This window comes from Neoarius graeffei, chromosome 25, assembly GCF_027579695.1.
Source record: "Neoarius graeffei isolate fNeoGra1 chromosome 25, fNeoGra1.pri, whole genome shotgun sequence".
Classification (NCBI taxonomy): Eukaryota; Metazoa; Chordata; class Actinopteri; order Siluriformes; family Ariidae; genus Neoarius; species Neoarius graeffei.
In genome coordinates, this window is record NC_083593.1 from 44,882,467 (window position 1) to 44,910,430 (window position 27,964).

Genomic DNA, 27,964 nt, shown 5'->3' on the forward strand with positions numbered 1-27,964 from the left:
TCAGGTGTGCAGAATCTTTTGCCTAGATAGTGTACATAAGGAACATTTCAGATAAATAGGAACCATTTGCCAGTCCTACAGGGTTTCGATGAGAAAAGTCAACAAACATGTTTTCAGAGAAATTGTAGGGGCTTTGCTCCTCAGAGCTGAGGGGATCCGAACTTATGCACGACGTAAGCATGACGTCATGAAGGCTATGCGTGCAACTGGCTGCTGAGTGATGAGTGAGTGCTGCATCCAGACTCCACACTGCTCAGGAACCACCATGGAGCTGTCATATCAAGCCATCAAAACTGCGAACCAGGCAAGAGAAGCAGTACGTGAGCAACAATCATTTGTTTATCGCACTGTTTTTGATTTTAGCCTTTAGCCTAGATAGCTTATTAGCTTTCAGCTGTCTGCTTAATTAGCTTAACTTGTAAAGTTGCTTCTTTCCTTTGGTCTGTTATTAGTTATTTTTTAAAATTAGATTTTTCCCTAATTCTTTTATAACTTAATTAATTAACAATTCACATTTTGTAGTGAAATTTGTGTCGTATTTAAAAATAAATAAATAAATAAAATGCTAATTTGCGACTGACAAACAGTCTGCTGAGTCTAGTGTTGCCAAGCCAACGTGTCACGTGATGCGTCTAATTCATAATGATGGGTATTTGGCGCCATCTTGTGGTTTTGTTTGGTTTCTGAATGAGAATCGGAATCGGATTCGAGTTTTTCCAAGTCTGTTCTCACAGACAAGGAGTTTGTTTTGGTGGCTGCTGCTTGAACAGTTAAAAGAATTTAAAAATAGACAAAAGTAGTTATATAAAAGTTGGGACGCTGTGTAAACCGTAAATAAAAACAAAATGCAATCATTTGCGAAGGTTAACTGGTGACTCTAAATTGACCGTAGGTGTGAATGTGAGTGTGAATGGTTGTCTGTGTCTATGTGTCAGCCCTGTGATGACCTGGCGACTTGTCCAGGGTGTACCCCGCCTTTCGCCCGTAGTCAGCTGGGATAGGCTCCAGCTTGCCTGCGACCCTGTAGAACAGGATAAAGCGGCTAGAGATAATGAGATGAGATAATACGAAGACAACATATCAAATGTTGAAACTGAGAAATTTTTTTTTAAATACATGCTTATTTTGAATTTAATGTCAGCAAGAAGGGGCGGCACGGTGGTGTAGTGGTTAGCGCAGTCGCCTCACAGCAAGACGGTCCAGGTTTGAGCCCCGTGGCTGGCGAGGGCCTTTCTGTGCGGAGTTTGCATGTTCTCCCCGTGTCCGCGTGGGTTTCCTCTGGGTGCTCCGGTTTCCCCCACATTCCAAAGACATGCAGGTTAGGTTAACTGGTGACTCTAAATTGACCGTAGGTGTGAATGTGAGTGTGAATGGTTGTCTGTGTCTATGTGTCAGCCCTGTGATGACCTGGCGACTTGTCCAGGGTGTACCCCGCCTTTCGCCCGTAGTCAGCTGGGATAGGCTCCAGCTTGCCTGCGCGACCCTGTAGAACAGGATAAAGTGGCTAGAGATGATGAGATGAGATGTCAGCAAGACGTTTCAAAAAAAGTTGGGACAGGGCCATGTTTACCACTGTGTTGCAATCACCTCTACGTTTAACAACACTCTGTAAACGTTTGGGAACTGAGGAGACCAATTGCTGTAGTTTTGAAAGAGAAATGTTGTCCCATTCTTGCCTAATTTCAGTTGCTCAACAATTCGGGGTCTCTCGTCATATTTTGCGCTTCATAATGCACCAAATGTTTTAAATAGGAAACAGGTCTAGACTGAAGGCAGGCCAGTTTAGCACCTGGACTCTTTTACAACTGAGCTATGCGGTTTTAATATGTGCAGAAAGTGGTTTGGCATTGTCTTGCTGAAAGAAGGAAGGCATTCACTGAAAAAGATTTCGTCTGGCTGGCAGCATATTGCTCTGAAATGTGTATCATTCAGCATTAATGATGCCTTCCCAGATGCACAAGCTACCCCTGTCATGTGCACTAATGCACCCTCATGCTGGCTTTTGAACTGTGCATTGATAACAAGCCGGATGGTCCTTTTTCTCTTTAGTCTGGAGGACATGGTGTCTATGATTGATTTCTTCAAAGAATTTCTATTTTTGATTCGTCAGACCTTGGGACAATTTTCCACTTTGCCTCAGTCCATCGTAAAAGAGCTCGGGCCCAGAGAAGGTGGCGGTGTTTCTGGATATTGTTTATATCTGGTTTTAACTTGCATTTGTGGATGCAGTAATTAACTGTTTTCACAGATGATGGTTTTCTGAAGTGTTCCTGAGCCCATACAGTGATTTGATTTCCATTACAGACACGTGTCTGCTTTTAATGCAGTATCGCCTGAGGGCCTGAAGATCACAGGCATCCAGTGTCAGTTTTCAGCCTTGTCTCTTGCATACAGAGATTTCTCCAGATTCTCTGAATCTTTTAATGATATTATGTACCAGAGATGATGTGATCCCCAAATTCTGTGCAATTTTACATCGAGGAACATGATTCTTAAATTGTTGCACTGTTTGCCCACGGCGGTGAACCCCTCCTCATTTTTACTTCTGAGAGACTCCGCCTCTCCGGGATGCTCTTTTTATGCCCAATCATGTGAATGACCTGTTGCCAATTAACCAAATTAGGGTGGGGTTTTTTTTTCAGTCTTTTGTTGCCCCGTCCCAGCTTTTCTGAAACGTGTTGCTTACCTCATTCAAAATGAGCATGTGTTTTTCAAAAAGCAATACAATTTCTCAGTTTCACCATTTGATATGTTGTCTTTGTACTACTTTCAATGAAATATAGGGTTTCCATGGTTTGCAAAATGTTCACATTCTGTTTTTATTTATATGTTTTACACAAAGTGTCCCAACTTTTTTGGAATTGGGGTTGTACTATACAAATTTGAAAAATAGACATATTTTTTAATGAGGTTGTTTTGAAGTCCAAGCTGGACAGTGTGAGGCGGAATGTGCAATAAAAAGTTCACAGAATGAAGATGCATGACATGACCAGGTAATGTGCGAAAACACAGTTCAGAGACGAAGTGCATTGTCACAGATTGACATGCGAGTTTCGAGTCAGTGGGGGTCTCTGATCTTAAGCCTAGGTCACAACCGGACGTACGATTTTTTGGCTGTGCGATTTTTGGCGTTTCCCAAATCGCTGCGTTTTTTGTTTTTTTTTTGTTCGTGGAGAAAGATGCACGTTGGCCGTAAGTTTGTCTTGCAACCTGAAAAAAACGTAAGCGCCCGTAGAGTTTGTTTGACATGACAAAGAACCTCTGCGGCTGGTCTGCGGCCAGTCTACGGCTCGAAAATCAGCACGTCACACGCGTGCCCTCTGTGCGTTTCACGTGCGCCCTCCATGCGTTTCTTGCGTTTTTTGCACGTAGACCAGCCGTAGGAGCACGTACGGCCGGTTGTGACCAAGGCATTATTGATGAGGCAGCTGTCGTGGGGGAAAAACCTCACGCCATAAGTTTAGCTTTTGGTTCTAATGGGCCGCAACTTCCTACCAGAGCAGAGTGTCTCAAAAAGTTTGTGTCAAGGGCGAGAGGGTTCGGCCACAATTCTTCCTGCTCTCCTCAGGGTCCTGAACTCATCCAGGTCCTGAAGAGATGGAAGTTTGCAGTTAATTGTCTTCTCAGCAGAACGAATGAACACAGCGCTGCAAAAAAAGTATTAAAAAGTGTTGCAATTTTAACAAACTGTTGTTTTTCAGGAAGAATTAAGAACCGAGAACAGAAGAAGGAATTTGCTTGTATTAATTTATCATCATTTAATGGAGGAAGGGTGAGATTTTGAGTTTCTGTAATAAACTGGGATTATCCACATGTCACCCTGGGATTCAGCCAAACAGCCTTTTTTATTCCCTTCTTCTGCACAGGTATGTGGATGCTGCTAGTGCACTGGAACAAGAGACACATTTTGGGTTGCGTAGGTTTGAAGTGTGTGACAATGTGGACTTGGAGACAGTTCTCATGGAGTACGAAAGCTTTTATTTCATTAAGTTTCAGAAATATCCCAAGCTAACAAAGAAACTTCCAGAACAAGGTAGGTGTGAGTATAACATACTCAAAGCTTTGTCTGGATGTTCACTGAAACAAAGACCGGAAACGCTCATCTGTCCTTATAAATTAAATCCAATATTATTGGCACCCTTCTCCTGTATTTAGGACAGTGGTGGCTCGGTTAAAGGAACAGTCCACCGTACTTCCATAATGAAATATGCTCTTATCTGAATTGAGACGAGCTGCTCCGTACCTCTCCGAGCTTTGCGCGACCTCCCAGTCAGTTAGACACAGTCAGACGCGCTGTCACTCCTGTTAGCAATGTAGCTAGGCTCAGTATGGCCAATGGTATTTTTTGGGGCTGTAGTTAGATGCGACCAAACTCTTCCGCGTTTTTCCTGTTTACATAGGTTTATATGACCAGTGACATGAAACAAGTTCAGTTGCACAAATTGAAACGTAGCGATTTTCTATGCTATGGAAAGTCCGCACTATAATGACAGGCGTACTAACACCTTCTGCGCGCTTCAGCAGCGCATTGATATCTGAGCTCCGTATCAATGCGCTGCCGAAGCGCGCAGAAGGTGTTAGTACGCCTCTCATTATAGTGCGGACTTTCCATAGCATAGAAAATCGCTACGTTTCAATTTGTGTAACTGAACTTGTTTCATGTCACTGGTCATATAAACCTATGTAAACAGGAAAAACGCGGAAGACTTTGGTCGCATCTAACTACAGCCCCAAAAAATACCATTGGCCATGCTGAGCCTAGCTACATTGCTAACAGGAGTGACAGCGCGTCTGACTGCGTCTGACTGACTGGGAGGTCGCGCAAAGCTCGGAGAGGTACGGAGCAGCTCATCTCAATTCAGATAAGAGCATATTTCATTATGGAAGTACGGTGGACTGTTCCTTTAAGGCTCAAGCTCTGGGTTACTAAACAGGAGGTTGTCGGGTTCGAGCCTCAGCACTGCCAAGCTGCCACTGCTGGGCCCTTGAGCAAGGCTCTTAACCCTCTCTGCTCCAGTGGCGCTGTATCATGCCTGGGATATATGAAAAAAAAAGAATTTCACTATGCTGTAATGTACAGTATACACTCAGAAAATAAAGTACACAGTGGCGTGCACAGACATTTTGGGGGGCAAGTGCTCTGGGGGGAAAAAGGGCACTTATTTGCGCATGTGGAACACCTTATTATAAAAGTCTGAGATTTAACCCTCCTCTTGTGTTCATAATCATATCAAAGTTTAGGGTATTTTTCTGTAGTTCCATCTTTAAAACGTCTGATAAAGTCTGAAAGTCTGATCTTCCCGTCACTGACTTGAGTCTCAAGACTGTGTTTATTCACAGATTTCCGTGAGATCATCTTAAAATTTGTAACGAAATATACACACTCAATGGGCTCAACGGAGCTCTCCTTTATTTGCATAACGGCGTGCATACTAGCATAACGTGATATTCTTAATCATGTTATAAAAACAGGTCGGAATTGATGGAGAGTGGGGTTGCCTCAATGGTTTAGGCTACATTTAAAATGTTGTTCAGTTTGTTTCTCCATATGGAAAGGGAGCAAATAAGCTGGCAAAGGCTGCCATGTGCAGTTGTTTCTGTATGCGACGGGCTACTTCACGACAAAATAATTACAGCTTGGGCTTAGAGGGCAAACAATACATTTTCACTCGATTCATGTGCTACCTGGCTGGTGGGGCAGGGGAAGAGCTGACTGACTGCCCGATGTGTTGTCTGCGCTACGACAAGGCCGTGGCTTCCAGGACGCTATGCTGCTGCAACCTCACATTGAATGCACTGCACGCTTGTTCACGTGACAGAGCAAGAGAGACAGAGGTCCGGTGTGTGTGCGGAGGGGGCACACATCGGGACATTATTTTCACACACGCTTTTAATGCCGCGGCTTTTCTAAAAGATCATGTCGACATTGGCCTCAGTAAACTGTAAAAAAAAAAAATTCAAAAGGGCACTTTTTTGGACAGAGGGCAGAGGGGCAGGTGCTTGAGCACCACCTAGTGTCTATCTGTGCACACCACTGAAAGTACATTATTGTACTTTTAAATGTACACCGGCTTGTCACTGGGGCCTTTATATACTGCTTGGGAACATATATGGACTTTTTTGGCCCTAAAAAGGTACACAACAGTGTATATGAGAAAAATATAGGTTTCTTCTGCATGATGATGTCAAAACTAGTGTGTAAAATGAATAACACGTACAGCAAGTGATATTTTGAGCTTAAACAAAGGGTGATGCAGTATAGTTTTATTTTAACACATTTCACATAAGTGTCTTTCATGCACTCCTACAATTAAAAGAAAAACAGCACTGAGACACTTCTAACAAAATGTCAGACTGTTGAAGAACTTTGCAACACTCGTCTGTGCAGAATGTTTCATATTCCATCCATCCATTATCCATAACCGCTTATCCTGTACAGGGTCGCAGGCAAGCTGGAGCCTATCCCAGCTGACTATGGGTGAGAGGCGGGGTACACCCTGGACAAGTCGCCAGGTCATCACAGGGCTGACACACAGAGACAACCAACCATTCACACACCTTCACATTCACACCTACGGTCAATTTAGCGTCACCAGTTAACCTAACCTGCATGTCTTTGGACTGTGGGGGAAACCAGAGCACCTGGAGGAAACCCACGCGGACACGGGGAGAACATGCAAACTCCACACAGAAAGGCCCCCATCGGCAACTGGGCTCGAACCCAGAACCTTCTTGCTGTGAGGTGACAGTGCTAACCATTACACCACCGTGCCGCCATGTTTCATATTTAGTAGTCCTGTTTTTGTGCCATTGCAAAGCACTGGTTTTGTGTCCTGCAACAGTTTGTACCATATGGGCGGCACGGTGGTGTAGTGGTTAGCATGGTCACCTCACAGCAAGAAGGTTCTGGGTTTGAGCCCCGTGGCCGGCGAGGGCCTTTCTGTGTGGAGTTTGCATGTTCTCCCCGTGTCCGCGTGGGTTTCCTCCGGGTGCTCCGGTTTCCCCTACAGTCCAAAGACATGCAGGTTAGGTTAACTGGTGACTCTAAATTGACCGTAGGTGTGAGTGTGAATGGTTGTTTGTCTGTGTGTCAGCCCTGCGATGACGTGGCGACTTGTCCAGGGTGTACCCCGCCTCTCGCTCATAGTCAGCTGGGATAGGATCCAGCTTGCCCGCGACTCTGCACAGAATAAGCGGTTACTGTACGGATAATGAATGGATGGATATTGTTTTTCTTTTAAATAGCTGTTTCAGGTGATTTTTGAAATCAGGTGAATCCAGATTCAGCTGATTTCAAAAATCACCTGGAACATACAGTGGTGCTTGAAAGTTTGTGAACCCTTTAGAATTTTCTATATTTCTGCATAAATATGACCTAAAACATCATCAGATTTTCACACAAGTCCTAAAAGTAGATAAAGAGAACCCAGTTAAACAAATGAGACAAAAATATTATACTTGGTCATTTATTTATTGAGGAAAATGATCCAATATTGCATATCTGTGAGTGGCAAAAGTATGTGAACCTTTGCTTTCAGTATCTGGTGTGACCCCCTTGTGCAGCAATAACTGCAACTAAATGTTTGCGGTAACTGTTGATCAGTCCTGCACACCGGCTTGGAGGAATTTTAGCCCGTTCCTCCGTATAGAACAGCTTCAACTCTGGGATGTTGGTGGGTTTCCTCACATGAACTGCTCGCTTCAGGTCCTTCCACAACATTTCCATTGGATTAAGGTCAGGACTTTGACTTGGCCATTCCAAAACATTAACTTTATTCTTCTTTAACCATTCTTTGGTAGAACGACTTGTGTGCTTAGGGTCGTTGTCTTGCTGCATGACCCACCTTCTCTTGAGATTCAGTTCATGGACAGATGTCCTGACATTTTTCTTTAGAATTCACTGGTATAATTCAGAATTCATTGTTCCATCAATGATGGCAAGCCGTCCTGGCCCAGATGCAGCAAAACAGGCCCAAACCATGATACTACCACCACCATGTTTCACAGATGGGATAAGGTTCTTATGCTGGAATACAGTGTTTTCCTTTCTCCAAACATAACCCTTCTCATTTAAACCAAAAAGTTCTATTTTGGTCTCATCTGTCCACAAAACATTTTTCCAATAGCCTTCTGGCTTGTCCATGTGATCTTTAGCAAACTGCAGATGAGCAGCAATGTTCTTTTTGGAGAGCAGTGGCTTTCTCCTTACAACCCTGCCATGCACACCATTGTTGCTCAGTGTTCTCCTGATGGTGGACTCATGAACATTAACATTAGCCAATGTGAGAGAGGCCTTCAGTTGCTTAGAAGTTACCCTGGGGTCCTTTGTGACCTTGCCAACTATTCCACGCCTTGCTCTTGGAGTGATCTTTGTTGGTCGACCACTCCTGGGGAGGGTAATGATGGTCTTGAATTTCCTCCATTTGTACACAATCTGTCTGACTGTGGATTGGTGGAGTCCAAACTCTTTACAGATGGTTTTGTAACCTTTTCTAGCCTGATGAGCATCAACAACGCTTTTTCTGAGGTCCTCAGAAATCTCCTTTGTTCATGCCATGATACACTACCACAAACATGTGTTGTGAAGATCAGACTTTGATAGATCCCTGTTCTTTAAATAAAACAGGGTGCCCACTCACACTTGATTGTCATCCCATTGATTGAAAACACCTGACTCTAATTTCACCTTCAAATTAACTGCTAATCCTAGAGGTTCACATACTTTTGCCACTCACAGATATGTAATATTGGATCATTTTCCTCAATAAATAAATGACCAAGTATAATATTTTTGTCTCATTTGTTTAACTGGGTTCTCTTTATCTACTTTTAGGACTTGTGTGAAAATCTGATAATGTTTTAGGTCATATTTATGCAGAAATATAGAAAATTCTAAAGGGTTCACAAACTTTCAAGCACCACTGTATCCATTACCGGACATGTATAACTGTTTCTTTTGCGTCAGTTGTGTTTGGTTTTCAAGTGTTAATGGACAACAAAGAGATTTTAAATATTTGCAACCTCACAACCAGCACTCCCTCTCGTACATCCATGGCTGAAGCGCCCTTGAGCAAAGCACCTCACCCCCAACTGCTCCCGCTCTGGGTGTGTGTGCGCTCACATCCCCAGATGGGTTAAATGCAGAGAAATAATTTCACTGTGCTCGAAAGTACATGCGATGACCAAAAAGCTTAAAAATGCCTCATATCTACCCTGCAGAATACCATGATCAAACAGGGTTTCTGGAGAAGGAAAAAAAAAAAGCAATTTTAAAAATGATTTACTGTATATATTGGCAAAGGGCGCTAATAAGTTTTGCAAGACAAATTAGAAATTTAAAGCATTTTTTATAAGAACGATCGATTTCTGTTCAAGTAATTGTGAACAGAAACATTTTAATCAGGCTGAAATGTTTATGGAGTCGTTTTTGCCGCTCTCTTGAACGATCCAATAATTCCTCAGTTAGCATTTCTGTATATTAAAATATGCACAAATACACACAAAGGTAATGCTTTCCTCTCTGTAATGCTCTGACGTTTCCACCTAGGTGAGAATCGGTGGATTAAAAGCTCCAGTAAGAAGAGGTCAGTAGCCTATGCTTGATATATATTTTTTTAACAGAATTTATACTACAATCTCCAACTATTTCATTCTCCTTTTCCGACAAATTTGTGTCTGAAAGGACCTCGAGTGTAACACAGACACTGCCCAAAATCGCATGCGTCCAGCATCCGCAGTCCAGGAACGGGATTAAAAAGCAAGAGTCTAAAGCAGCAGGGAAAGATTGTATGAAATCTGGCATTGTGAGTTTCTTTATCCCACAACTGTTTAAAGATAGACGTGCAAAGTGATTTGTTGCCGAATCTCTCCAAGATTGCTTTTCTCAATCGTTAGTCGCAGACACTGCAGCTGTCTGATTTTGTTTCAGGACAATGGAGGGTCATATCTCCCAGAGAACAACGAGTTTGGCCTCAATGTGTCACCCATTGTTAGGAATGGAGTTGGCGAGGGGACGCAGATGAAGAAGGTACTGTAGCCCCTATTTTGCTTTCCAGTTTTGCACTGAACAAATAATCGGATAATAGTTTCGCTTGTGCTATTTAGCATTTTTACATATTAGTATAAATATGGAGGTGATTATAGGAAATCGCGTGCACTGATTTGATCGAGAGACTCCGACTATTTCCTGATAATCACCTCGAGCGACTCGACAAAATGGCGGCCAATCGCTTTGTCACCGTAAGTGAGGAAGAATTACAAATGATGAAAGAAAATGCTGTTCCTAAAAACACTAAAGATGCTATGAAGTTTGGTCTAAAACTATTCAAAGGTAAGGTGGAATTGGGATTTATTTTTTCGATTTCAAAGCAAGGTATTTTATGTGAGTCGGCATAGATAAGCGACACAAGTCTGTGTGCATTACATTTGCTTTTGAAGATTGAATTTATTTTTTTAAATAATCACCTCTGTATTTAAATAATATTGGCTGGCTTTTTTTTCGTGGTATATCAGATATATTCCATTCAGCTAGCATGATACTGAACGAGTTGAAGACGAGTTCAATATCATGCTAGCTGAATGGAATATATCTGATATACCACAAAAAAAAAAGCCAGCCAATATTGTTATTATTATTAGACATACACTACCGTTCAAAAGTTTGGGCTCACTTTGAAATGTCCTTATTTTTGAAAGAAAAGCATTGTTCTTTTCAATGAAGATCACTTTAAACTAATCAGAAATCCACTCTATACATTGCTAATGTGGTAAATGACTATTCTAGCTGCAAATGTCTGGTTTTTGGTGCAATATCTCCATAGGTGTATAGAGGCCCATTTCCAGCAACTATCACTCCAGTGTTCTAATGGTACAATGTGTTTGCTCATTGCCTCAGAAGGCTAATGGATGATTAGAAAACCCTTGTACAATCATGTTAGCACAGCTGAAAACAGTTGAGCTCTTTAGAGAAGCTATAAAACTGACCTTCCTTTGAGCAGATTGAGTTTCTGGAGCGTCACATTTGTGGGGTCGATCAAATGCTCAAAATGGCCAGAAAAATGTCTTGACTATATTTTCTATTCATTTTACAACTTACGGTGGTGAATAAAAGTGTGACTTTTCATGGAAAACACAAAATTGTCTGGGTGACCCCAAACTTTTGAACGGTAGTGTACACATTCCTTTCAGGTGTTTGACAGGTCTTTCTCTTTCCAAATTTTCTCAAAATCTTCTGTATTTAACGAAGCAACCTGGCGGCCATGGTTGTTTCCAAATTGCCACGGTCACTCGCTATCGCAGAAGCTTACATCTCCGATGTGTCTCTTTTCCAGTTTTTCAATGTCCGTTGGTATGTTTTTCTCTTGTAAATGTACATGAAGAATATCTAATGAAGCTTTGGTCGCCTTTCAGGTGTTCGATGCATCTTTCTCTTTCCCGGCAAACAAAGAAATGCTTTGCGCAGCAGAAAACTCTCATTGGATATTCGCATCGGCTCCGACGTGTGATGTCATGTTGTCTTGACAACCATGCCATATCGTAAACCATATTCAACGCTCATTCTCCATTAGGTTGAGTGACGTAATACACGTAGGATAAGCGATAGGCTAACAATATTGCATGCTATCAAACCAAATTAATGAAACCCGCTAGAAGGGAATACAACACGTTTTTATTCCATCGAAAAGTGTTCTGTGTGTATAATAATCACGAATGTTCACTGAGCCGAAGGCGAATAATTGTTATTTACAGTTCTATTTGTGTAGCATTAAAGATGAAGTCAGCTATTTGTAACTGTTTTTTGTAGCTTTTTCTCTGGCCACTCAGATTGTGTGAACAAGAATCAGGAAATGGAGGCGTGTCTCTCCACCCATCAGTTTTGCTTGCTGTAAATTCAGAAACCTCCTGCACTATTCTCACAGGCCCGGACCCACCTCATTACACTCGCAGAGGCTATTTGACAGACACTGAAAATCTTATTTACCCACTGCCGGCTGTTTCAAACTAAGCTTTTTTAAATACATTAGTGCATTAGTGTTTTCCTGCTTTTTAGTTTTTGTGCCACAGTGTGTGTTTTCCATCAGTAATCACAAAATTGCGGGAAGCTAATAAGCTTACAACCTTCAAGATGCTGAAGCTTGTGGCCAGAAAAGTGTGCAAAAAGCATGAGCTTGTGATTGCATGTATGGAGGCACTGTATTCTTTTGAAATTTGCTGTTTCACCAAAACAGCTCACTGTACCCGTAGTTAGCTAGTTATAGTCAGGTAGATCTGATGATCAAACATCCTGTGAGATAGTAACTGTTCCAGTCCTGCTGTAATACCTGTATTCCAGATTAATCTGTTATCTTGCCTCAAATCTAGAAATGATTCAGATTTCAGTGAAATGCTTCAGAAGTAATTCCGTTTTAATTCTCTGTGTCAGCCAGTGGACGACAAGGGTCTCATTCAGGAGGCTATTAAAGGAACCTTTCATGAAACAGTAGCAAACAGCTTGTCCTGCAATCCTGATCCTTCAGTAAGTTCACAGTCTTCGAACCATGGTTTTGGTTGTGTATGTTACAGGTGATGTTTGAAATCAGATGAATCTGGATTCCTAGATTTGCCCAGTGTTGTAGTCGAGTCACTAAACCTCGAGTCCGAGTCCAGTCTCGAGTCCCCAGTGTTCAAGTCCAAGTCATTCAAGAAAACTTCGAGTCGAGTCCAAGAACAAGACTCCAACCGCACCATTTGACAGTGGCTGTTGCTGCCTTCATGTGAAAGCATCTCTGCTACTGTGTCGGACTAACGTTACTGCTCGACTGCCTCGTTTTAGTTAATAGGCTACAGGGAAAAATCTTGTTCATCACTTAGCAAGCCCCGCCCACTATCAACAGGGCAAATAACATGAGAGAGGGTTAACACTAGCTAGTTCATCGCTCAGCAAGCAAGCCCCGCCCACTATCAACAGAGCAATTAACATCGTGTGTCACTTCCTTCTCTGGTACCCCTTTTCCACCAAATCAGTTCCAGGGCTGGTTCGGGGCCAGTGCTGGTTCACAACTCGTTCAACTTGCGAGCCAGCTGAGAACCAGTTTGCTTTTCCATAGCTCATGGTACTAAGGGGAGCCACGTCATTACGTCGCTGTATACGTCAGTTATGTCGCTGCGTTTGCATAAACCTTGGCGCGAATATCGAAGCAACAACAACACGGAGAAGAAGCAGCAGCAACAATAATGGATGACTTCGCGTTTGTACAGCTGCTGCTTCTTGGCGCTTAAAAATGGCGACCTTTCGCGGTCTTGCGATTGTTGTTGGTCTTAACAACTCCGCCCCCCCTGCTGACGTAAGCGGTTCTTTCCTCTGGCCCAGCAAATAGCTGATGCTAGCCTGGAACTGGTTTTTCTGGCCCCAGAGCCAGTTCTTTGTCAGTGGAAACAGAAAACCCGGTTCCAAACTAAGCACTGGCCCCGAACCAGCCCTGGAACTGATTTAGTGGAAAAGGGGCATGGGTGGAGTCTTGCCAAATGACGACTGAAGTTCGAGGTTGTCCCCGTCGTCTCCTCGATAGTTCTTCTACATATGGGACACATATAGCAGTGCATTTTTTTTTTCCCACTGCACGAGAAGTCTGTATAAGCAAAGCGGGCAATCCTACAGGCATTCTCTCCAGGCATTTTAGCGCCATTAACGTTAGTTTGTTCCGGAACATGACGTATGAATGGGTGAATGTGCATTCTTTTGCACGAAATTAGTATAAAAATTAATGTAGATATAAATATTTTACGCCAAATTATTATGGCACGTTACAAAAAAATAAAACACCCGAGTCCTCGTCTCCAATTTACAAGTCCGAGTCATCAGTGCTCAAGTCCAAGTCAAGTCACGAGTCCTTAAAATTAGGGCACGAGTCGGACACGAGTACTACAAGCCTGTATTTACCAAGGGGAATTAGGATTTAGGGTTCGGGTTGGGTAATGTAGTGGAATGCTTAATTTCTCTATTGTAACTGTGGTGTAGTGGTAAAGTTGTGGACTTCAAAGCAGACGGTCCTGAGTCTGATTCCCAGTAAGGGCAGTTAAAAAGTGGAAAGAAAGCAAATAAAATTCGACAAAAGGACAGGCGTATATAAGTGTAATTCTGGGTAGAGAGGTATAAGAGGATAGAAGCTATAAGTGGGTGGGGTGAGTGAGAAACCAGAGGGAAAGGTGAATAGAGAATGGTTGTGGAAGTGTTTTAATTCTTTAATGAACTCGCTAAAATAATCCAAGCCTCCCTTTTTGTAATTAGTCGCCGCCGCTCCAGTTCACCTAGGTAAATCTAGAATCAGCTCGGTGAATCCGGATTCACCTGATTTCAAAAATCGCCTGTAATATGCGCATTAAATTGTCTTGCTCTAATCCATAAATGACTGTTTCTAATTACTGTGGCATTCGGCTACACGCAGGAGCGGCTGCTCAAACCCATCAGTGCCTTCTGCGGGATGAACAGCGAGACGAAAGATCTAGCAGCTGTTATTAGCAGAGTAAGTGCAGTTTACACAAAGCATACAGTTCTTCTGAGATTGTTCTATATGAAAGAAACAAATGAATAATGATATTTAATATCGAAGTGACTCAGTTGTAATTCATTACACAATTCTATCCGTGTACAAGTTTGCTTTTGAAAATTGCTAGATGGTTGCATGTGTAAAATAATCTCATTGTGTATGTGAGTGAGTGGATAGGCGCGTGCACACACACACACACAAACAGATATTAATGAATTGCTGTGTTTCATCTTTCTCCTGTCTTTCCCTAAAGGATATCTATTTACACAACCCCAACGTGCACTGGGACGACATTATAGGCCTGGAGGCTGCCAAGCGATTAGTCAAAGAGGCTGTCGTCTACCCCATTAAGGTGCACAGCTGCTAAACACTGTTATTTCTCAAACTGCCACCACGCTTCGATTCTAAATATCTCACTAAAGGCTAAGAGGAAAGCAAAGCGGGGTGGTTATAGCTTTCGATGGCATTAAATCCATACTTGAATACCACCCAACCTTTCCGCACGTCATTTCTTAGTCATTTTCTTTTTATACGGCGATGAAAAATCTGTGGCAGGGTCAGAACACAAAGTGTGTATGAAGAATAGATTTCTCTGACTTATTAATAAAAATTTTGGAAAGAATAATAATGTCACAAGTAGCTGTTAAATTTAAATTCATATACTGTATATATTTGTATATAAATGTAAGTTTTTTTTTTGTTTTTTTTTTACTAGCTTGTCCCGAGTTTTTTTTTTTAATGATATTTTAACAGGATGCTGCTTCACCAAAGTCCTGTAAAAACTAACTACATGTTACAAGATTGAGAAATGAAAGTTTAAAACCGAAGTATTTAAACTACTTGAAACAAGTTCATTAAAAAAAGAACATTAACATTATTATAATGTAAGAATGTAAAAAAATTAGAATCATATGCACTGAAGTCTCAGTCAAGCCTGTTAGTGAAACAGTAAATAATACGAATAACTAAGTTATTCCAGGAAATCCAGTCGTACATGAGCTGATAGCTGACGAGGCGCGAAGCACTGAGTCGGTTATAAGCCACGTACAAAGAGATCGAGTGGAATAGCTGTTTTATTCTCTCCACATTCACTGGATTTTGAGAAACGGAGCATTTTTACTTTTTGCAAATTCGATAACTATAAAAACTTTCCACAAAACGTCCGGCAAAATAATTTCTGCTTAGAATGTAAACAAACTGGCGAAATGACAGGAACAATTTGTGAAAAATGCGATAATAATTTTTGAAAAATAAAAAAAGATATGCTTTTACCATCAAATACTTTCATTCCATATTTTGTTGGGGTTTTTTTTTTGTATTTTTGGGGTTTTGTTTTCAAGTAGAGTTTTTATTTCGTCCTCGGTTGGTTCAGCAACATGCTCTGCCATTTTGTTTTTCTCTACTCATGGTATATGAGCTGATATCCTAGGAGTAGGAGTAGAGTAGCCAGAGTGCACAATTGCTCATATCCAGTATAATGTGGATAGAATAAATTTGTATATAAATGTGAGGTTTTTTTTTTTTTTTTTTTAAACTAGCTTGCTGTCAGCATGTCATTTTAGAACTACTCAGTGAGGGTCAATACTTTAAAAAAAAAAAAACCCTCCCCCGAATTGGTTTAATGATATTTTAACGGGATGCTTTTTCACCAAAGTGATTTTCAAAAGACGGTCCTGTTAAAACTAATTGCATGTCACAAGATTGAAAAATAAAAGCTTCAAAGTGAAGTAGTTGAACTAATTAAAACAAGTTGGTAAAAAATTAACATTAGTGTGAGAATTCAAGTTAGTTTAAATATGATGCATAATTCATAATGTCGTTTAATGTAATTATATAAGAGATAAATAATGTTAAAAACAAATTCATGTTGGATGTTGGGCGGCACGGTGGTGTAGTGGTTAGCGCTGTCGCCTCACAGCAAGAAGGTCCGGGTTCGAGCCCCGTGGCCGGTGAGGGCCTTTCTGTGCAGAGTTTGCATGTTCTCCCCGTGTCCGCGTGGGTTTCCTCCGGGTGCTCCGGTTTCCCCCACAGTCCAAAGACATGCAGGTTAGGTTAACTGGTGACTCTAAATTGACCGTAGGTGTGAATGTGAGTGTGAATGGTTGTTTGTGTCTATGTGTCAGCCCTGCAATGGCCTGGCGACTTGTCCAGGGTGTACCCCGCCTTTCGCCCGTAGTCAGCTGGGATAGGCTCCAGCTTGCCTGCGACCCTGTAGAACAGTTAATGGATGGATGGATGTTGGATGTATATTACATATGGTCCCTTTAACAAAATTTGCATATAGTGTCTTTAATTTAGTGAGTCATGTCATGTGCAGTGTGCAGTTGTGTGAAACTATAGAGCTGCGTCAGGCACAGGAGCACATAGTTTTTCTACCATGTGACAGACTGTAATGTGAACTTTTTCTTTTTTCATTAAACATTTTTAAACGGGATTACATCTGTCATTTGCGTCAGATTGAAGTTACTGTGCCTACAGCTTAAGTGGCTTTTTTGATGTATAGAAGGAACGCTACTACAATTATAATGCAAGAATGTGAAAAATTAGAAATTGCATGCATTGAAGTCTCAGCTAAGCCTGTTAGTGAAACAGTAAATAATACGAATAATGCATGATCCACTGCGTCGCTTTTAGAACAATCAATAACGTACATGATTTTTTTATGTCCTCATGTAATGATCAGAGAAATCAGTGTGTAATTGCGGAATTCTCTAATCTGATTGGTCAGGTGTTGATTCATTTTCTTTGCCATCACCTCGTTACGTTTTAAGACTTAACTACGTCTTCCGTATATTTTCTCGTTCTCTGCAGTACCCTCAACTGTTTACAGGAATTCTCTCACCATGGAAAGGGTTGCTGCTTTACGGGCCTCCAGGTTGGTGTTTGTGTTAAAGCAGAAAGCGACTGTGTGTGTGTGTGTGAGAGAGAGAGAGAGAGAGAGAGAGAGAGAGATCCCTGTATTTTATTTTTATATAAGTATTTCTGTTAAAACCCACAGGCACAGGAAAGACTTTGCTGGCGAAAGCTGTCGCGACAGAATGCAACACAACGTTCTTTAACATCTCTGCATCCAGCATCGTAAGCAAATGGAGAGGAGATTCTGAGAAGCTGGTTCGGGTCAGTATCATCAGGATCTCCGGCACATGGATTTGTTCTACACAGGAGATTAATTCTATAATAATATAGTGGAGGATTTTTTTTTTTTCCTTAAGCAAAGAATTTCTTTCACACCAGTATGATACATCAGTACATTCTGTTACTCCCTGGGGTTTCAGGAGTAATGTATTTATAAAATACAGTATACTGTAGATGTACGGATATTATGTTTTTGTCCGTTTGTGTCTGTTACAGGTTTTGTTTGAGTTGGCGAGATATCATGCCCCATCCACCATCTTTCTGGACGAGCTGGAGTCAGTGATGGGTCAGAGAGGTGTTGGTCCAGGGTAGGGTAGAGCCATATTGGTTCATGATGATCAAATGTTCACTACTAACTAACTAAAATTTTTATATATGAGAGATAATATTGAGTATAAAACTCTTGTTAATGATTGTTATTAGTTCGTGTTTACCAAGTTTAACTGAGTTTACATTTACCCAATTCCAAAAAACTTGGGATACTGTGTAAAACACAAATAAAAACAGAATGTGAAGATTTGCAAATCTTGGAAACCCTATATTCATACCTGTCAACCCTCCCGTTTTTCCCGGGAAATCCCTTATTTTGACTTATTTCCCGCTGTCTTCCCGTTTTTTTATTTTCCCGAAAATATCCCGTATTTTCACATTATATAAAAGTCGGTAGGTCCAGAATTCATGACGCGCCTCTGACAGGAGTTTACAGCAGGAAGTTGGGCCGTGAATTCATGTCCCCGCCCTCTCCAGTACAGCAGGTGGCAGTCTAGTAATTACACGTTGATTTTAATTGCATGTCTGTGAAGAAGACTGTCAGAACCATAGCGCTAGTCTGACCCATAGATTTACATAGAAGACTAGATTCCTCACCGCGTATTCCAGAACGTCCGCACAGGGTGGCCATCTTGCCACAGACAAGGGGTATGAACATAGACATCCTATGGGTATGAAGACTTACGCAAGCACAGCCCAGCACTCACATTATGATTTACAGGAAATCAAAGTACTGACTTTGATGACAAGATGATGTGTGTGTCTGTTTTAATTGTAGATGTTTATATCAGTATCTCATCTCATTATCTCTAGCCGCTTTATCCTGTTCTACAGGGTCGCAGGCAAGCTGGAGCCTATCCCAGCTGACTACGGGTGAAAGGCGGGGTACACCCTGGACAAGTCGCCAGGTCATCACAGGGCTGACACATAGACACAGACAACCATTCACACTCACATTCACACCTACGGTCAATTTAGAGTCACCAGTTAACCTAACCTGCATGTCTTTGGACTGTGGGGGAAACCGGAGCACCCGGAGGAAACCCACACGGACACGGGGAGAACATGCAAACTCCACACAGAATGGCCCTCACCGGCCCCGGGGCTCGAACCCAGGACCTTCTTGCTGTGAGGCGACAGCACTAACCACTACACCACCGTGCCGCCTTTATATCAGTATATTGAGTTTTATTTTAACTGCACATTGGAGTCTAGTCAAATGAAATTTCAATCTTCTGTGCTAACATATATTGACTTTGACATGATAATCAGCTTTGAATGTTCTTTTTGTAAATGTAAAGATATCTTTTTATCCTTGGAATTATAACCACATGTGATTAATTAAGTGCTTTTTTTGTCACAAACTACCGTGAGTCGCTGTCACTGTTTTATACTATTACTTACTCGGGCAGTGCATTTGTTATTATGCTATGATGTGAGTTTACATTTGTTATTATGCTGTGATGTGAGTGCATTAGGTTTTTGAGGTGGATGAAGTATTTCTGAAGTTTCAGAAGTGAGTAAGCTGTTTATTTAACTTTAGCTTCCCCTACGGCCCTATCACATGTAAAAATATTTTCACTAAAAATTGGAAATAAATTGTATGGTTATTTGTCCTAAGGCCGCAGTTATCCATAAGTATGCAGTGTTAGGCTTCTCACAGCATAGGAATTTCAGCATGCATCCTGTCTTACAGTCTGTAGTATACTGAAATATTTTCGCCAAGCTATGCGTATTTTTTTAAAACATAAAATGAATATTCATCATTAATATCATAAATACATACTTCCGTTTGTTTGTTTTATATAACAAACCAAACCGTTTGAATATCGATTGAAATTTGAGGAAGTTACGGTCATCTGAAAAGTACATATCGCTACCAACACAATGTAATGGGTAAGCCAGCTGTCTGAGGTAAGATGGCCGCCATGTGCGGACGTTCGACTTCGTTGACGGGCAACGGAGACAAGGCATCTAGTCTTCTATGTAAATCTATGGTCTGACCAAGGTCACTGCTCGGAACTTCTCACAAAACTAAAAGATGGTCGTAATTCTTTCCTCAGGGAGCGAGTTTCAGTAGACGGCGAGACTAGAGACATGAATAAAGAAAGGAGCGAGGCAAAACCAAAAAAGGTGTATTGCCGCTACTTGCCCAAATGGCAGGACGAATTTAATTTTGTGAAGAAAAGTCAGTTCGATTACCGACTTTCTGAAATTTTTGGAAAGTTCGACTTTCCGAAATTTTCCCTTATTTTGAGTTAAAATCTGGGAAATATCCTTTTTTTCAAACCTCAAAGTTGACAGGTATGCCTATATTTCATTGAAAATAGTACAAAGACAACATATCAAATGTTGAAACTGAAGTTTTATTGTTTTTTGGAAAAAAAAACCCAGCTCATTTTGAATTTGATGTCAGCAGCACATTTCAGAAAAGTTGGAACAGGGGAAACAAAATATCTGGGAAGGCATCATTAATACTGAATGATGTATACATGTTTCAGAGCAATATGCTGCCATCCAGACAAAATCTTTTTCAGGGAAGGCCTTCCTTCTTTCAGCAAGACGATGCCAAGCCGCTTTCTGCAGATATTAAAACTGCATGGCTCCATAGGAAGAGTCCAGGTGCTAAACTGGCCTGCCTGCAGTCCAGACCTGTCTCCCATTTAAAACATTTGGCACATTATGAAGCGCAAAATACGACAAAGGAGACCCCGAATTGTTGAGCAACCGAAATTGTATATCAGGCAAGAATGGGATAACATTTCTCTTTCAGAACTACAGCAGTTGGTCTCCTCAGTTCCTAAACATTTACGGAGTGTTGTTAAAAGTAGAGGCGATGCAACACAGTGGTAAACATGGCCCTGTCCCAACTTTTTTGAAACTTGTTACTGGCATCAAATTCAAAATGAGCGTACATTTTTCAAAAAACAATAAAATTTCTCAGTTTCAACATTTGATATGTTGTCTTTGTACTATTTTCAGTGAAATATAGGGGTTCCAGGATTTGCAAATTATCATATTCTGTTTTTATTTATAGTTTACACAGCGTCCCAACTTTTTTGGAATTGGGGTTGTACATAACCACATAACAAGCCACTTCTTGGCTGTTCTTTCTCTAAGAGGTGAGCATGAAGGCAGCAGGAGGATGAAGACAGAGCTCCTGGTTCAGATGGATGGTCTGGCACGTTCTAATGACCTGGTGTTTGTCCTGGCTGCTTCAAATCTACCCTGGTGTGTAGGAGAAAACACACTGCTGCTGCTGTCACACACTTTACGTCCATTTTCAAACCTTTCTTCCTCTGTTTTGGTCTCAGGGAGCTGGATCATGCAATGCTGAGAAGACTAGAGAAGAGGATACTCGTGGGTCTGCCTTCCAGTCCAGCCAGAAAGGCAATGATTAATCACTGGCTTCCTCCAGTCAGTAATACAGGAGGGGTGGAGCTTCGGACTGAGCTCACCTATGACGTGCTTGCAGAGGTGCGTCACATGAACAACTGCCTGTCAGCATTGTGAAAGAAATGAGATTATAAAGTAAATTTATAGAGGCTTGTATACAGCATGTTTTACGGAAGGTTCTGAGGAACTAAAGAACTCGAAACTCTCCTGAATGAGAAGTACACAGTACCAGGACAAGTGCAACAGAAGCAACAGCTGTATCATTTCAGCTCATGACTGAAATGATTATAGAACTAGTACAACCCCGATTCCAAAAAGGTTGGGACAAAGTACAAATTGTAAATAAAAATGGAATGCAATGATGTGGAAGTTTCAAAATTCCATATTTTATTCAGAATAGAACATAGATGACATATCAAATGTTTAAACTGAGAAAATGTATCATTTAAAGAGAAAAATTAGGTGATTTTAAATTTCATGACAACACCACATCTCAAAAAAGTTGGGACAAGGCCATGTTTACCACTGTGAGACATCCCCTTTTCTCTTTACAACAGTCTGTAAACGTCTGGGGACTGAGGAGACAAGCTGCTCAAGCTTAGGGATAGGAATGTTAACCCATTCTTGTCTAATGTAGGATTCTAGTTGCTCAACTGTCTTAGGTCTTTTTTGTCGTATCTTCCATTTTATGATGTGCCAAATGTTTTCTATGGGTGAAAGATCTGGACTGCAGGCTGGCCAGTTCAGTACCCGGACCCTTCTTCTACGCAGCCATGATGCTGTAATTGATGCAGTATGTGGTTTGGCATTGTCATGTTGGAAAATGCAAGGTCTTCCCTGAAAGAGACGTCGTCTGGATGGGAGCATATGTTGCTCTAGAACCTGGATATACCTTTCAGCATTGATGGTGTCTTTCCAGATGTGTAAGCTGCCCATGCCACACGCACTAATGCAACCCCATACCATCAGAGATGCAGGCTTCCGAACTGAGCGCTGATAACAACTTGGGTCGTCCTTCTCCTCTTTAGTCCGAATGACACGGCGTCCCTGATTTCCATAAAGAACTTCAAATTTTGATTCGTCTGACCACAGAACAGTTTTCCACTTTGCCACAGTCCATTTGAAATGAGCCTTGGCCCAGAGAAGACGTCTGCGCTTCTGGATCATGTTTAGATACGGCTTCTTCTTTGAACTATAGAGTTTTAGCTGGCAACGGCGGATGGCACGGTGAATTGTGTTCACAGATAATGTTCTCTGGAAATATTCCTGAGCCCATTTTGTGATTTCCAATACAGAAGCATGCCTGTATGTGATGCAGTGCCGTCTAAGGGCCCGAAGATCACGGGCACCCAGTATGGTTTTCCGGCCTTGACCCTTACGCACAGAGATTCTTCCAGATTCTCTGAATCTTTTGATGATATTATGCACTGTAGATGATGATATGTTCAAACTCTTTGCAATTTTACACTGTCGAACTCCTTTCTGATATTGCTCCTCTATTTGTCGGTGCAGAATTAGGGGGATTGGTGATCCTCTTCCCATCTTTACTTCTGAGAGCCGCTGCCAGTCCAAGATGCTCTTTTTATAAATTTATAAATTATTGCATTCCATTTTTATTTACAATTTGTACTTTGTCCCAAATTTTTTGGAATCGGGGTTGTAAACGTGAAGGAGGTTGAGATTAAAGTCATGTGATTTAAGACTTTTGTCGCAGTTACCTTGCAGCGTTTTTGGCTTATCAACTTCCTGTTTACCGCCTGAATGTATTTACGAAACATATAGCGTGGATTTACAAAATTTTCATAACACTTTTCTCAGCAACTACAAATCACAACTGCTTGATATTTGGTACCGAGCTTCAGCTTGGGGTTCTATACCGTGTATACCATTTTCAGGTCTGTCGCTCATCAACTTCCTGTTTACCGACCGAATGTATTTACAAAACCCATAGCGTGGATTTACAAAATTTTCCTAACACTTTTTTTCTCAACAACTACAAATCACAACTGCTTCATATTTGGTACTGAGCTTCAGCTTGGGGTTCTGTACCATGTGTACCATTTTCAGGTCTGTCCCACATCGACTTCCTGTTTACGGACTGAATGTATTTACGAAACATATAGGGTGGATTTTGATGCTACAGCGCCCTCCACAATTAATGGCACCCCTTGTTAAGATATGTTCTTAGGCTTCTAATAAATTCTTTTTTTTAAATAATATAGGACAACAATGCAAAAAGAGAGAAAAATCCAACCTTTAATTCAAGTGCATTTATTCAGTGGGGAAAAAAATCCCACATTAAGAAATAATTCTTTTACATGAAATCATGTGTGCCACAATTATTGGCACCCCGATGTTAATACTTTGTACAACCCCCTTTTGCCAACTGGACAGCACTTAATATTCTCCTATAACATTTCACAAGATGGGAGAATAGAGAGAAAGGGATATTCGACCATTCCTCTTTGGACAATCTCTCTAAATCATCCAGAGTCCTGGGTCCTCTCCTATGCACTCTCTTCTTCAGCTCACCCCACAGGTTTTCAATTGGGTTGAGGTCTGGGGACTGAGATGGCCATGGGAGGAGCTTGATTTTGTGTCTGGTGAACCATTTTTGTGTAGCTCTGGCCCCATGTTTAGGGTCATTATCTTGCTGAAAGACCCAGTGACGACCCATCTTCAGCTTTCGGGCAGAGGCCACCAGATTTTGATTTAAACTGTCCTGGTATTTCAAAGAGTTCATGATGCCATGCACCCCAACAAGGTTCCCGGGGCCTTTGGAAGAGAAACAGGCCCATGGCATCACCGATCCTCCCCCATACTTCACGGTGGGCATGAGGTGCTTTTCCGCATACTCATCTTTTGTGATGTATTAGAGTGTTTGTTGCCAAAAAGCTCTATCTTGGTCTCATCTGACCAAAGCACACGGTCCCAATTGAAGTCCCAGTACCACTTGGTGAACTCCAGACGTTTACACTTATGCTTGTAAGTGAGAAAAGGCTTTTTCCGTGCATGCCTCCCAAACAGCTTGTTGGCATGTAGATAGCGCCTGATGGTTGTTATGGAGACTTTGTGACCCCAAGATGCTACTCTTTGATGCGATTCTCTAACAGTGAGCTTTGGAGAACTTTTTACTTCTCTTACCATCCTCCTCACTGTGCGTGGTGGCAAGATAAACTTGCATCCTCGTCCAGGCTTGTTTGCCACTGTTCCAGTTGTTTTAAACTTCTTGATGAGTCCTCTGACTGTAGATATGGGCAGGTGTAGGCAAGTGGCTGTTTTCTTGTAGCCATTGCATGACTTATGAAGGTCGACACACTTGAATGGTGTGTTCTCTTGTCTTTCCCATGTTGAAGAGTGGATAAGAGAAATAGGCCTCTGTGTCACATCATATTTATACCCCAGGGAAACAGGATGTGATGAATTACTAATTAAAGGTTTGTAGATACTCCGATCAACTTTATAAACTACAGTAGAAATGACAAATGCTTCAATTACATTTATTTTCTAGGAATTGTTATGGGTGCCAATAATTGTGGAACAGGTGATTTTATGAAAAATAATTATTTCTTAGTCAGGGATTTTTTTATTTTTAATTCGCTTGAGTTAAGGGTTATATTTTTCTACAGTTTTCAGTGTGAGATTATAGGGGTGTTCACACGGCACATATTTGCATCGATGCTGCACCGATGTATTTTGTTGCGATATATCTTACACCGGTGTAAATTTTGTAGAGCGTTCACACGTCACAAACCTGCTTACTAGAGAGAAGCGTGTTAGCACCGGTGCAGCCCCACTTGCGTTCACACGGCAGTTTTTGCGACCGTGCTATACGATAGTAATAATGCGGAAATGAAATATGTGCATGCGTGAAAATGTACTTCCTTTTCCTGGTTGTCATGGCATCACCAAGCGCTGGGAAAACAACGTGGATGAAGACACCAGTGTTGCCAGATACTGCTGACGTTTTCCCGCCCAAAATATGTTCAAATCCGCCAAAATGCAATTAAAACCGCCCAATCTGGCAACACTGGAAGACACGCAGTTCTGTTGTTGTTGATATTCACCATTTTGGAAGCGCAAAATACCAGGATGCAAATTATGCAATGCCCGTATGTAATCAATTCTCCTCACGCGTAGCAAGTCTACCCATGTAGCGTTCAGACGTCCCATTTTATATCGGTGCCGCCCCGCAAACTAGCATTTACTCCGGAGTAAATTTCTTAAACCACCTCCCAAGCAGGGTTAGATTTGCACCGGTTTAAGCAGCTTGCAGGGGCTACACCGGTATAACTTTGTACCGTGTGAACGCTCTACCGGGGCAGCCCCGGTGCTACACCGGAGTAAAAGTTGCCGTGTGAACACCCCTTATGCTTCTGCCATAAAAATGGAATTTATTTTAAGGCGTTTAAAACATCTTAACCGGGGTGCCAATAATTGTGGAGGGCGCTGTATTTCAAGAAGCAAAATGCTAGTTCAAAATGACAGTTTACCAGGATACTGTTTGAAATCCCTGGGGAGAACACTGCTCTTTACTTAAGGCCAATTTATGCTGACAATGCAGTCCTCGCAGATGGCGTCGCAGACAGCGTCTGTGTAGCCCCCCCCCCCCCCCCCCCCACCTTCGCAGACGCTCTGTGCGCACCTCCCAAAAATTGTGACCACCGCAGAAGCCTCGCAGACAGCGTCGCAGACAAGAGGGCTCTGATTGGTCCACTCTACATCCGCTGTACACACACTTCCGCTTCCCTACTTTCCCGGTTTGGTTTGCTTTCACGACCGCCATTTTTAAAAACACGAGCGAAGATGGAGCAGCACGAAGAGCGGTTGATCGAGGAAGTGAGGAAGTGCGTACATCTATACGACTCCAGTTCTAGTCATTATAAGTAACCGGAGGATAAACACTCCACTAACCACACCCACCAACTACTCCTAGCGATTTCGCGACTTCGCGCCCCCTTGCGTTGTGGCGGTGAATAACATCGCGCACGCCTATTACTCCCCGCTCAACGATAAATTACAACTGTCTGCGAAAAGCTATCTGCGAAAGCCTTGTTGCAAGAGCATGCAGAGGGCTTTACTCGTTTCAACGTTAATTATTTATCGAAGTCAATATTCATAATAAGTGTCCTCAGGGTTTTTTCTAGAAAAATTTAGTATGAGGGCGCTCACCATGGCGAGGGAGCGAAGCGGGGGGGGAGATGGTGCCGGTTGTCCCCCCCCGCCGTGCAAAGCCTTTGAAAAATGCTCCAATGGGACATTCTGAGGCTATCTGAGAGGGAAATTGTAACAAATTGTCTGTCAACATTCAAAAAGAAAGAAGTAATCTTCTGCCCCGGACAGTCTTTGGCTTTCTTCCGCTTCGTGCCGCGGGATGTCAACAAAAACAACTCGCGAACTACTTCTGTCAAAAGTTCCCGTGCCGGTGGGTGAAAGGTCATTCAGTCTCGAGAAATCTCGCTCTACAAGTCAGCTGACCTTGTATGTAACCCATGTCAAATTTCGCGAGAGCAGCCGCGACAAGTAAACAACTAAACAACATGGCGCCTCAGTCTGGAAAACGCCAATTCGGATTGTTTTTGCACCGTCTGGCGGTGTATCTACTATGATTGGAATATTTTTGGAGCAATTATAATGTATTTGATGATCAGACACATTGTCACGTAGTGTTGCTGGGATGTTTTCACGGAGTCGGTAAGGGGGCGCACGCCGAGAGTAAGAGGGCGCAGCGCCCCTGTTCCCCCGTTTAGACGAAAGCCTGGTCCTATTCCTTCGATTGCTTGCATTCTGATATAAGTAAGAGCGGGGTGGGGGATACGTAAGCGAGCAGTAGCTCACAGTTGATCTTGTTTAAATGTTGTTGGTTTTTTTTCTGAAAAAACACCATTGTAACAGTGCTAGTAGGCCTACGATCCCCCTGTGATATCGATGCAACACACAACCAACAGGGTCTCACAACAATAATGAAAAAACAGCACCAACCAACAAAACTGGCACCGTAATCACTAAACACATCACAAATATTTAATATAAACTTGTTTTATCCACATGTTCCTGTAAGGATGCTCGTGTTAATAACAGACCTTTTGATATTTAAGGAAACAGAAGGTTACTCCGGCTCCGACATCAGGCTGGTGTGTAAGGAAGCGGCAATGAGGCCTGTCAGGAAGATTTTCGACACTTTGGAAAATCACAGTGAGGGTAAGGCAATTTATTATTTTTTCTCTCATGTCTAAATGATATGAACATGTGTTAAAATGCACTGCTCCAGCTCAGTCCTGTGTCTCCGCAGGTCACAGCCACATGCCGCTTATTAAACTAGAAACAGTGACCACGGCAGATTTCCTGCAGGTTATCGCTCACACCAAACCATCAGCCAGGAACCTGACAGACAGATTCTCCGCCTGGGAAAAAGAGTACGAGTCTGTCTGAGCTTACAGTCTGGACTGTGATAATAACGCGAGTGGAAATACCGCATCCAGATCGAATCGTGTCAACCGGAACACTGTGCATACCATACAGCAGGACAACGACATCATACGATCCAGAATCAGATTACATTCTGATATACACTACCGTTCAAAAGTTTGGGGTCACCCAGACAATTTTGTGTTTTCCATGAAAAGTCACACTTTTAT

The 27,964-nt window shown here is 42.0% G+C and overlaps 1 protein-coding gene across 2 annotated transcripts; it reads left to right on the forward strand.

Moving 5' to 3' along the window:
- The first annotated feature begins 237 nt into the window (after positions 1–237).
- Positions 238–27,964, forward strand: katnal2 (katanin p60 subunit A-like 2). Of its 2 annotated transcripts, none has more exons than XM_060909369.1 (16): positions 238–316; positions 3,702–3,772; positions 3,867–4,033; positions 9,548–9,584; positions 9,683–9,803; positions 9,929–10,028; positions 12,417–12,514; positions 14,424–14,501; positions 14,779–14,877; positions 17,337–17,400; positions 17,524–17,642; positions 17,877–17,968; positions 21,051–21,161; positions 21,245–21,407; positions 27,425–27,527; positions 27,619–27,964. In XM_060909369.1, exons 1-16 carry the CDS (start codon positions 266–268, stop codon positions 27,756–27,758), a joined length of 1,614 nt encoding a protein of 537 aa, XP_060765352.1. In that variant the 5' UTR covers positions 238–265; the 3' UTR covers positions 27,759–27,964. The 2 variants fall into 2 exon arrangements, with proteins under 2 accessions (XP_060765352.1, XP_060765351.1); XM_060909368.1 differs by having other exon boundaries at positions 9,683–9,801; positions 9,921–10,027; positions 12,422–12,514.